Below are 12,484 nucleotides of genomic sequence, written 5' to 3'. Positions count from 1 at the left end.
GAAACTCCTGCTAATTGTCCCCGAAATGCAAGGCTGTTTTCAGGCCAGCCATCAGCTCTCTCCAGTTCGATGAATGTCTGTTCTTCTGAAGGGACCAATGTGCCTGGACCAGATCAGTCCCCAAAGTTGCCCTCTATCCAAAAGAGCCGGCAAACAAGGTCAGAACATTGGGAGGATCTGGATGAAACTCCACTCCCTTGATCAAAGCCTCTGGAAGAATCCACCATTGCAATACATTCCTGATTACCGCTGACACTGGCAACTTGAGCTAAAAAATCCCCAATTCGGGAACTCGGTATGCATGGAGATGTCTCCACAAGGGATAAAGACGACGTCTGGCCCACTGGACTGTTCAGACAGCTGGTACTAAATGATCCAACAACCTCAACCACTGCCTGACTAGAAAAAGTTATGCATGAATGATGTTATGAGTTAATGACCTCAACACTAACACTCTCAGAGCAAGAAGCACCCTGTTGAGATCTGTCCGGAATCCCAATTAAAGTCAAAATCCATTGTAGTGGAGGGATTGCAGTTCTACCAGTTTAAAAGGAAGCAGTGAGATTGAATAATCCTCAATGCTACTCCCAAGTCCTGGAGTAACTGGCTGTGTGTGGGGGGCATGAAGGAGCCAGTCATTCAAGGAGGGATATAGACTAATCCCTTACAGATGAAGGCAGGTAACTCTTGGGCCACCACCTTCGTAAACACAACACTGTGGGAGCTGTCTTGAGGCCAATCGAGAGCACACTAAATTGAAAGAGGAGACCCCTCACACAAAACCTGAGAAATATTCAATGAGTTGGGAATATGGGCACGTGAAAATAGGCACGTGAAAATAGGCACGTGAAAATAGGCATCCTGGAGATCCAAAGTGACCATGACATGACATGACCTCTACACACCAGAGGAATGACTCTTTGTAAAGTCTCCATCTTGAATGGAAGACTTTTGACAAACCTGTTCAGATTCTTGAAGTCCAAAACCATCCTTAACCATCCAGTCTACCTCTGAACAAGAAAGATGAAGCAGTAAAACCCCAGACCTCAACCTGACAGAGGGATCTCAAAGATTGCCTGCTTGAGTAACCGTGCTCTATCCCTGACTGAAGGCCAACTGCTTCTCTTTGTTCCATGGCCAAGGAGGTGGTCTTACTCCCAACATGGGAGGGAGAGATGTGAATTCTATCAGGTAGCCCTCCTGGTCTAGGTGAAGAACCCACTTGTCTGCAATGAATTGAAGCCAAGGCTTGTGGAAGTGCTGAATCCTGCCTCCAACCGCAAAGATCTGGTCATTTCTGGGATAGTCAGGAGCGCTGTTTGTTAGGGGATTTAGGTTCCTTCTCCTTATATTGCTTAGAGTGAGACTTCACCTGCTGATCCTGTTGCTGCTAGCGAGAAGGTTGGCGTAAGATAGGCTTCTTGGACTAGCACACATAAGAATTCTGTTTAAGCAAAGAGGAAAGTTTCTTCTCCTTTAATAATTTGTGGATTTTGTTCTTTAATTCCACCTCAAATAGCGGAGTGCCTTCAAATGGTATATGAAGGGCACAAGATCTTTGGGTAGGTATCATCTTCCAATTTTTAAGCACAAGATTACGTCGAGCTGCAATTGATGGTACAGTAGACAAGGCCAAAGATGTTATGACATCAAATGAAATGTCTGATATGCATTCAATATGCTTCTACATACCCTCAAGGAGAGCAGAATACTATGTGCCCTCAACAGCCTTAAATCATTTCCTAAAATCAGAAATCAACAACTGAGAAACATAAGTGCCATACATTCCTGCTCTGACAGAAAAATGAGCAACCAAATACACTTTCTTTAATGAGGAATCAACCTTATCATCAGCCTGATTCCTAATGATCGCTTCTTCACTAAGCGAAGTCCTCTCCACCAGGCTTGCCACAAGAGTCTATTGGAATGTTATCAGGAAGGGACTTTTGCATATCAGTGAGAAGGTATAATTCAGCCATAAAATGAGGCATCATTATTTTATCAGGTTCTTTCCACTCCCTCTTTAAAACAATATTGATAAAAGAGTGAATGGGCCTATTAACCTGAGAGGAAACCTGAAATTGCAGTAAAAGGCCAATGGAAGAGGACGTTTTCAGAACATCCTCCATCAGAAATCCCATGTAAGACTGCACATGAGCCAGGAGATCAGTCAACATCTCCTTTTCAATGTATTTACCCTTTTGATCCTCTGCAGTCTGAACATCCCCTCCTTCTGACGGTGAAGAAAAAGTAGAAGAACTATGTTCAAAAACTGCAGGCTTAGGTGAAACTTTGCCCTGCATTTCCAGAAAAGTCTCCTTAATCTGTTTTTTTTCTTATGCACTCTCTTATGTGGAGGAGAGTGCTCTCTTATGTGGAGGAGAGGAAGAAGAGTTCAAAGAAGAAGAGGAAGAGTCCACGTCTTCTCTTCCTAGAATGCTTTCCTATTGTTCGCCAATGCCAAAACTGCCAAAATATTGAATAGAAGCTGTAAATCATACAATAATCTGTTGTGTGGACTTACTGACATCCAATGCAACCTTTTAACGTTTAATTGAACTGCTGAAGTACCATTAGAGAGGTAGCGCCTTCCAGCGCATGCATGGGCTCCCCAGGACACTGCACATGTGCTGCAAAATCCAGGAAGTAACAAACCTGAGCACAAAGCCACCTGGCATCTCTGCAGACCATGACTTAAATCACATTAAGCATTCTCATTGTGTGCAGAAAGCCTACTAACCAGGATAAAACTCAGAAGCCAAAGGCCAATGCCATCCCAGCACCCGTTTGCTGTAAAATGGAGGCAAAAAAAACACTGCATCCGAAAAATATTGTTAAGGCAAAAGCTGTAAAAGTCACATGGGAAATATAAAAAAACAACAGTAATACAGCCAAAGCCCAGAACAGGCTTAAAATATCCTGTCCTCATCTCATCTCAGAAAGACGGAAATAGAACAGGAGGAATGCTGGGTAAGGGCTACCCTTATAAGATACTCCCTGGAGGAGGAAGGTCATCCTTACAAGCACTTCCTGTCCTTTGTTCCATCTCAAGAGGTGTATTACACCTCATTAGTAATGAACGGGACGAGAACATATGGGACAGAGGTAAAGGGCTTGTGGCCTTGTTTGTCTTCTTTCTTTTGGCGGAGTTGGTATATTCAAAGCCTCTTTAAAAGACACCTGCCTTTTGGAAGGTTGCCCACTGGTCTGTGGAGGTCGAGTAATTAATCGGCCTGTGTCTGGGTGGATCATTATCTGCTTTTGCTGAGTGTCTATTTCCTACTGATGTCTTTGAAGTAGAGGTTCAACGGACCCCAATGCATGAACGGTTTTGCTGCACGCCAACGTTCTCTGGTCAGATGCTGATGTTTTGGGCTACAAAGATCTCTGCTCTGATGGGGCAGGTTTCAGTTCGGACAATGGCATGTGCTTCGGTGCCTAAGTTTCTGGCTTTTAAGCTTGACTCTACTCTGAGGCGGGAGTGGTTGGTGCTGAAGGAGTCAGCTTCGTTGTTTTCTTTGGCGCTGAGCTAGTGCTGGGTTCTTCCGAAGTAGATGGTCAGAGCCAACTATGGCCCAAAGGCAGTAGTGGCCCGGCAATCTGCTTTGAGTGTTCGTGAATGGGTAGTTGATCCTTTGTGGTGGAGCCACAGTACTCACAGCTGCTTTAGCTGGAGGCAGATCTTGTATCTTTAATTAGGAGCCAGGGCTGTCGTCAGAGGATAAGGTCTCTTTGTCCGCAGCCAAAATCTGTGAATGATGTTCTTCCTTGATGTGCCTGGCGCCGAATAGTTCTGGTGTATCATTTGCATTCCTTTGAGACATCAGGCCTGACAGTCATGTAAAGTCTTCTTCGCCCTGAAGGAGCAGCCAGTCTCGCAGCTGGCCTCGTCGTGTCCAGGGGAAAGGCACATTTCGCAGACCCGGTGGAGATTGGTGCGAGGGTATTTAGCATGACACAGAGGGCAGTACCGAAAGGGCATCCGTTCCATCAGTGTGTGGCTATGGTGGGGAGAAACGCCTAAGGAGTGAAGTAAGGTCCCAAAGGGCAAAAGCCCAACTAGGCCTGGGTCGACAGAGTCACCTTGACAAATCTGCAATTGTCAAACCGAACGGGAGAGAGAGAGGACCATGATCAATAGCAATACCAATGGAGAGCAGGTATGAACCGAGAAGACAGCCACATGACTGTGTCTAACCAGAGCATAGGAGCACAAGTCCAAACCTGATGGCGGAAGAAAACAACATAACAGTGGAGTTAATGACCATGCGCATTACCAGTAAAAAAAAAGGAGGAGTCACAGTACTTCTCGACTCAAAAGACTTTCTTCAAAGAAAAACAACTTGTACACATTCAAGCCCAACACTAGACTAGATGGCATGGTTATGCACAGTATGTGTATCTACAGCCATACTATCCGCGAACATATAGTACGTGTTGAACTACTCTTAAGAACAACCTACAGAACTATAGTATATGTTACAGATTACACAGATGCCTTACCCAGTAAAACAATTGCTAAAGTTTTACATTTCTTAGTGGGACACCCAGAAAATACTGAACTGATCATGTACGTGATACACATCATACAGGCTCTAGCCACTTGACTGCAGTTATCTCTGATCATGAAGGTTAGTCTTGCATGGTAAACAACAGAACCATCTTTAAAGCATTCTACTGTTGGACAACACAAAGCAGTAGCAGTAAATCAGTCCTATACTGAATAAGTAACTAAGTTACCCTTCAGTGGCAGGGCTATTTACTAGTGAAACGGCATGATCTATTGGGTTAATCCAATTCATCAGAACCCTTAAGATTGGTGCCTCACAACATCCTTCAAGCTCAAACAATGAATCTCTTACCTCAATAAAATAATCCCCAACAAGTTTAGCCGTCATCAGAACCAGCATGATTGGGAAACCATAGGTGACGTTGCTGGTGGCTTCAACCATAATGACAGTCAGACTCAGAGTCATCCTCACAATACCACCTGCGTAAAAGAGGGAATATGTCATCACAGGCAGCTTCCTATTACCAAGTACCAAGATAATCAAGTTTAGAAAGATGGCTGTCAATGGGATAGAGAAGTCTGCTGCTGTGCGACATTGAAAGCAAACCTAATCCACATAACATTTTCGGGAAAAGCTGCACCCTAATGTCTTTCACTGGATGTCAACTACCATATGCAATCTAATTCATCTGCTTGTTGTTGCACCTGCAATGGAGCTTTTATGACTTATTTTGAACTTTGAACGCTGGAAGGTCACTGGCTCCAACTACCCTCTTTCTTCTAAACTCCTCGGGCGTAAATGAAGTCCTGGCCGTGCCTAGCAAAATAATTTCTGTCACAATTTTTTCATACAAGTACCTCTTGAGCACAACACATACATAGTGTAATAGTTCTAACGTTCACCAGTCAAGGGATATATCGTTTGTTCAAATCCAACCTGTGATGTTTGAGTTTTGTGTATTTTTAGGAGCATTTAAATTTTCAGGAAAGGCCAACAGGCTCGCCATAATTTGACTATTAAGTTGTCTATACAAAAACCTCTGTATCCCTTATTCTGATACAACATCCACTGTAGAGCACCACTGGAAAGGTTTCTGACTGAACAACAATGCCAATGACTGGCTGGTGTGCTATGCAAACTCTGCTTCACCCATGCTGCAGTGACCATCAAGGTCCAGCAAATTACACTCCAGCGAATGCAACTCACTATCGGAGTCCTGCTGGCTACCTTGACCACAAACTGGCTCTAAGAACTATCTCTTGTTGGGGAAAAAAAAAAAAGGCAACACATCCCTGCAAAATTCAGCATAATTTCAAGGAAACATGAATAGACAAAACTGGTGCGCCCAGACAAGACCCACATAAAACATAGGAGGCTCCCCTGGAGTTTAAGAGGGTGATGTAGGTACGGAACCCCAAAAGTACTTTATTTTATTGTTGTCCAAGGGTACTGAAGAGAAAATTAGAACTTTTGAACTGGTTGAGCACCCTCTCAAATTAAATGTAATCCTTCGCTATCGCAAGGACATATAAGCAATAAGTCTTAGCTACAAGTCCATAATGAGGTGCATGTCCATTTTAGGTGAGCCAGTCTCAGATTAAAAATATACTGTAAAATAACCTTAACATGCAGATCTTAATTATGGGACAATGATTTGTTGACACCTCCCTTCCCAAAATGCCATAAAAACAGTTTCTATGGACCCCAGTTTGCATCTCAAGTTGGAACCCGTTGGATCAGTTTACTTAGATTGTGAACTTGAACCCCTGAGCCCAGCAGCTCTATATGTTCTGTATTTTCTCTCTCATGGAGTTCTGCAATACCTTCAAGCTACTGTACCTTTTGTAATGTAGGAGTGCAGGAGTACAATACTACTGAAATTATCTTTGTAGGTTTAGAATCAGATGATGTTTGGCTCCTCAGTCAAACCAGCAAAATGATACCCGAGATAAGATTGCTCTATGTAGAGAGCACATCAGAAGATGCACAATCCCCTGACCAGGTCTATGGTGCAAATTATTGCACAACTACGAGTGTTTGCTGAGAATCCTCATCAGTTAACAGTTCTACCATGCACAATTAATGGTCATTAATCAAGAGGCTCACTTACCCAGCTGGGCTGCTGCTCCCATGAGAGCATACTTGCCAGGGTCAGCCCAGGTCTGAAAAACAAATAAGACACGAAGGAGAGACATCATAAATGATCTTCAGCAGGGTGTCCAGCTCTAACAGGTGCACAGAAAGGCATTGCAACATAAAACATAAGCATTTAGGAGAAATAGGCAAGATTGACGTAGGGGAAAGCACAACTGTCAGTGAGGGTAATGGGAAACTAGAAAGCAAAGGAAGACGAGCAAAGGGAAGAGGGGAAAATGAGTACTTTATGCACACTTCAAGCAATGGTGGTTTAATTAAAGCATCAGATATTTCATCAAATATTCAAGGTCAGCAATACATCTTTAATGTTTATGTGGTATTTCTTCGTACATTTAAATATACTACACACATACTACACCTTAAGTGAAATGCCACCCTAGTCTGATCACATCAATGACAAGACTGGAAATCTGCGATGACATAACACTAGTCAGAACGATTCCAGTGACTTGGCAACTAAAACAGGACAACCACTCTGGCACATGAAGTACCATCAACACTTGGCCAAGAGTAAGTTCATTACAAACACAGGAACAAACAGTTCTACCACATACACACAGAGACGAATTTGCCAAAAATGACAAGAGACACTCAATGCCCACATCACAATACAACCCCCTATGTTAAGTGAAATCACACAAGTGGTGAGAGAACACTCACAACTCCACCACGTATCGAGGATAGCAAGATTCCAAACAGTCTTCCCCAGGCGGCCCCAATTAGAAGAGACGGAATGAAGACTCCTGCCGACACAGTGAGGCCATATGTCCAGCAAGCAAGGAAGAAATAGACGACTGTGAACAGGCCCAGGGTGAGAGGATTAAAAGAACCTAAGAAAAGAAGGAAGAGTTAAATGGCCACTCTAAGGGCTGCTTCCATCCTGACTCTACAAAGCATCTTATGCCTTTAACACTCGACTACAGTCATCCTTCAGCAATATTTAAAACTCCCATTTAAGAAAAGAGGGGCAGTCCTTAAACAATACCTGAGGCAACTGGAGAGTGAATCATCATTACAAAGGCTTCAGAAGACATGGGTGAGATTATACCTTAAGTAATAGTCAGACTCCCTCAGACAGGATGAGGCACATTTTACATTGCCAAAATAACTTATTGACTTGATCTAGGGGTACTGTCAATACAACTACCTTAAATAGAAGAGCACAGCATTGGTCTTTCAGTAACAAATGACTTCCTGGGAAAGGTCAAAGCATGACTGAGAGGCAGACCAAGTCTACCATTTACAATGACTTCTGCAGGCCTAGGTTGTGAGTGGTGCTAAGGATAGAATCAATGGAAAAGTCATATACTGCCTTTATAGTATACCCGCTGGCAACTCTATTGTTCTCTCTATATTAACAAAATGTTGCTCTGAAGTGAGTAGCATAACGTAGCTTATTCCCATTCCAAAAAAAGGAGCTTTTGTGCAAATAAAGATAAGATGACGTGCGTGATGGCATGAAATTGTGTAAATGTCTGTGTTAGATGTTTCAGGAAGGCAAAAAGCATTAACGGGCTGTAGTGTGGAAAGTTTACAGACCTGCTGGTTCATGGAAGAGGCTGCGCACACTTCTTTCTGGTGTGGTGAAGAAGGCAGAGGCCATTGAATTGTATTCGCCATCAGAACAGAAGAGCTGAGAAAATATGAAGAAGCCGGAATCAGCAGTGAGCACACTGGAAAGAATTCAGACACAATGTGGGGGAGCAAAGGTAGTTGATTGTGGGGAGAGATTCAAGCCACAAATGTCTACATTGGGAGCCAACAGCACTGTGCCCCATTAGTGACATGTGTTTTCATTTTTTAACCATTTTTATTGAGTTACCTATATTGTATTTGGTACAGGAACAGATCAGGACAACGGTCTAGTTGTGTATGGTTCTCTTTAAGTGAATGGGGTGTGTTGCAGCTAGTTGTTGTTGATGAAAAACTTTTTTCTTTTACAAAAATAGAATGAAGTGAAGAAAAAAATCACTCACCACCCCCACGCCCCTCCTCCCTTCCATCCCTGCTGTAGAGCTTGTTAGATCAAAGCAAGCATTATTGCTCTCAGAAGACAGCCTAAGGTATCACAACCATTAAATTGAAGTTGCAGGTAAAGTCTAATTTCTTCTCTCCTACACGTCTCCATCGAAAGAGTCATTAAAATAGGTTCAGGCCCAGCGGATACATCCACTCAGGAGCACCCCCATAAGAGAGTTTAGCAGCGGGCCCCAAACAATATTGCATAGCCTTTAGTTTAAGATGCAGATATAGTTGTCTTTTCGGGCCCCAAGCAATTCCATGCGATTAGTTTGGCACCTTGATTAATAACGCGAGTCTTGCTTTTGTACCTAAAAAAAGCACATATGTAACGCTTTCTGACAGAGGATAGCCCAAAACTGCAAGCATCCCAACCTGAACCTCTTTTCTACATGGTTGTATTTTGGGACATGACAACCAAATATGGGGCACAACGCAGACCCCTCCACATTCTCTCAAGCACAGTGGACTGGTTGTGTTTGCAATATTTATGTAGTTTAGCGAGGTACATATACTAGTTGTACAGCAATTTGTAGTGGGCCTCGTTATCTAGTATATTGTTCGATTTCTTGTGTAGGTATCTCAACACATGTCCATTGTTCTTCTAGTGTATGGTTCATTGGTGTATTCCGTGTACTGGCATATGGGCGAGTGTTTGGTAATGTCTAGCTGAGCTGCAATTTATATAAACAAAAAAGTGACTCCTCTCTCCAGCCTACCAAATCCCTCTGCCTTGGTGAGGTTGTGTAGAGGAGCTTCATTAACGTTTGGGTGTGATACCCAGTACTGCAGTTATCTGCATTCCAATCTGACTCCTCTAAACTAAATTCCCACTTACATTCAGTGCAGTATTTAATTATGCCCCCTTGTATAAATCCCTCACCATTAGGTATTCACACCTATGCCAGGTGTTGAAGAGCTGTGGTGAGGGGGCAGGAGTGAAGGTAGGGTTAAAACAGATGGGAGTATAGGGAGAGGGGTATGAAGTCAAGCCCAGTTTCTTGCTGACTTCATCTCATACTTTAGGGAAGTGCTTTTTGGAGAGCTTAGGTAAGCATTGGCTTGTCTACTGCCTCTGGGCTTCCATACCAGAACCTGAAGGGACAGGCGCTCCAAAGCTCTGTTCATATAGACCCAAGCTTTCTCAGATCTTCTTGAGCTCTAGCGTGGCAGGAGAAAATGCTGGGGTGCCGTGTAGCAAGTGCAACCATCTAGAAGGGTTCAGCTTCCCTTCTCTATGGGTCTACACGGGACCTTATCGTCCTTGACTACCCCCTTTCTTAGATGTACTACGAAAAACGCTTTTGAGGGTATGGAAAATGAGCGCCTTTAAGAGTGTGGGTAGGGCTTGAAAGATATAGAGGAATCTCTGTAGTATGTTAATTTCAAATGTATTAGTGCGACCCACCCAGGACAACGGCAGATCCCTCCATCTCTATTTTTGTTTTCTAAAGGAGAAGACGACAACATCTATGTATTACTAAATCATTGAAAGTGGGTATTTAGAAAAAGAGACAAAATGCTCTACTTTCAATTTGAAGTGAGTAAAACCGCAATACAGGGGAACGTGCACAATGCAATTATAATTATTTTCAGCTGAGGTAGCTAAAGGAAATGTTTCTTATAGTTACACCTTCTTTTTTGTTGCTTGGCTCCAAGCTGGATTCTGTTTCTATGTTAACAGTTATCAGCAGCATGAAAATGAAACAGTTTATGCTACTTGTTATTTTCATTATAAACAGACTTATGAACAGGTTGGGCTGAAGTAATGCATATTTTGGCAAATGCTGGAGGGTTCAAGCACGGTAAACCCAGAGGTAGCATATACAACTTTAAAAACATTGGAAAAACAAAATAAAGACTACAGAATCTTAGGTTTACTCCTATCAAAGTTTTGACATACACCTAAATCAACAGGCAGGCACCTGCACTCAACTACATTAGAAATGTAATTAGAATCATAAATTAACCATGTTCTTTAACGGATGATAAATAGGTTTAGTTGTATTTCAGAATTTAAAATTACATTTTTGTACAGGAATATTTTTCTTATATTTATATTTTGGATAAGTGTAAGCGAACATTGAACATTAAGGTAACACACACAAATTTCATCAGCTACTTTGATAATGTAGGAATTTAATCTCTTATCACCCAAAATACTTTGAAAAGAAAATTCTCTCCCTGGACAGTCTTATGTTTAGATTGACACACGTAACAACAAACATTCAGTATTAAAAAAGTTACTTACTTTCAAATATTTTGAAGCTTGAGACAGTTGGAGAGTTGCATGCTATGCATCATCCTACATCTAGTTACTGATGTTCAGAAAAGCATCTTGTTCACTTGAAATAAATGTTGTGGACTTTGACGACAGTCTGTGTCAGTATGATGTTATCATATTACACAATTTCTGCCACGGTAGAACATGTGAGGTTATATGTAAGTGTGACAGAATTTAGTTTTAACACTACTCTCTGCAGAGGTGGAGGGTCAGATTAGAATTTAGCTGCAGAACAAGTATTACATATAAGTAAACCTTTCCGGCATAAATGTATGTTAAGGTCAAATTATGTCCACTGTTTATGAAGAAACAAGTTACACACTGCAATAGTTTTGAAGCATGAGACTATTCTTGTTTCACATGCTTGCAATTATTCCATGATCAAGAGGTTGTTGTGGAAAAATATTTAGAAAATAATATACTTTTTTCTATGTCGGAAGGCAACCACAGGAAGAGTCTACATGACTCATGATGTTGAATTTAAGCCCACGATACCTCATCACCTAACCACCATGTTCAGAAATGTTTTGCCCATCATCTGGTCTGAAAGCATGCAAGTGTTTAGATTCAGGAAGTAGCTTAGAAAGCATTTATCAGTGTTTTCTGTTTGTAGTCAAGTTTTGCTTCAGAGTTAGTAATGAAAACCAGCAAAACCTAAGACAAACGTAAGACTTGGACTTTCTTCAAGGCGCTGATGTGAATCATGAGTGGTAGCAAGTCAGTCCCATTGCCACCTCTTCCCATGCACAAGTCCATGAAGTGTTTAGTGAATGCGTGAACTGAAGACCAAGTTGCAGCCTTGGATATGTTCACTCGTGACCGTGTCGTGAAAGCTCATGATGCTGCTTTCGTTTTAGGCAATTAGTCCATGATCTTGTAAGTAACGTTTTGTTCATAAGGGAGGACAACCACTGTATGCACTGCACAATCTTGTAAATAACAGTAGATTTGGTTGCAGACTTGCCCATGATCTGTGTTCAATACACAACAAAACTCTGTTGGGACTTGTGTTAATAGAGATAAAAACGATGTCAATGTATGCTTGATATGTGTACATAATAACAAACTTGCGTTACTTTTGTTGTCTCCACCTGATGTGACCTTGTCATCAACCCGAGTCAGAAACACATGGTCAGGCAAGCCCTGTGACCTAGGCCTGAAGCAACTGATTGACAGATCACAGGTGGGGTGACACGTAGGATGTATGCCCAAACAGGAAAAACCAATATCGATCCCTCAGATAGGCAGCGACACCACTATAGTCGTAGGAGATTTGCCCCCAATAAAACACATTTGGCCGTTGGGGCACGTGTTCTCACAACACCACAAATTGCCCCAATAAAACACATTTGGCCGTTGGGGCACGTGTTCTCACAACACCACAAAAGTTAAGATGCCACATGAAGTTAGGAAGATTCAGCCAATCAGAACACAACACATATACAACATACATTGATCATGCACTCCTCATGCTGGACATGTTACCTACTGGCCCACATTTTGTCCATGCAAG

General features: G+C 42.2%; 1 protein-coding gene across 2 annotated transcripts in view; it reads right to left on the bottom strand.

Moving 5' to 3' along the window:
• The window catches only part of CLCN7 (chloride voltage-gated channel 7), a 273,461-nt gene that overhangs the window by 72,810 nt on the left and 188,167 nt on the right, over nt 1–12,484 (bottom strand). For both annotated transcript variants that reach the window (XM_069210446.1, XM_069210445.1), the window contains 4 exons: nt 8,208–8,301; nt 7,329–7,498; nt 6,622–6,673; nt 4,863–4,990 (listed from right to left, as the gene is read on the bottom strand). In XM_069210446.1, the coding sequence (XP_069066547.1) occupies nt 4,863–4,990; nt 6,622–6,673; nt 7,329–7,498; nt 8,208–8,301 (444 nt within the window). The remainder of the gene's footprint in view (nt 1–4,862; nt 4,991–6,621; nt 6,674–7,328; nt 7,499–8,207; nt 8,302–12,484) is intronic.

Source organism: Pleurodeles waltl, chromosome 10 (genome assembly GCF_031143425.1).
Source record: "Pleurodeles waltl isolate 20211129_DDA chromosome 10, aPleWal1.hap1.20221129, whole genome shotgun sequence".
Taxonomy (NCBI): Eukaryota; Metazoa; Chordata; class Amphibia; order Caudata; family Salamandridae; genus Pleurodeles; species Pleurodeles waltl.
Note: the sequence above shows the minus strand (reverse complement) of the source record. Positions and strands in the feature narration are given on the sequence as shown.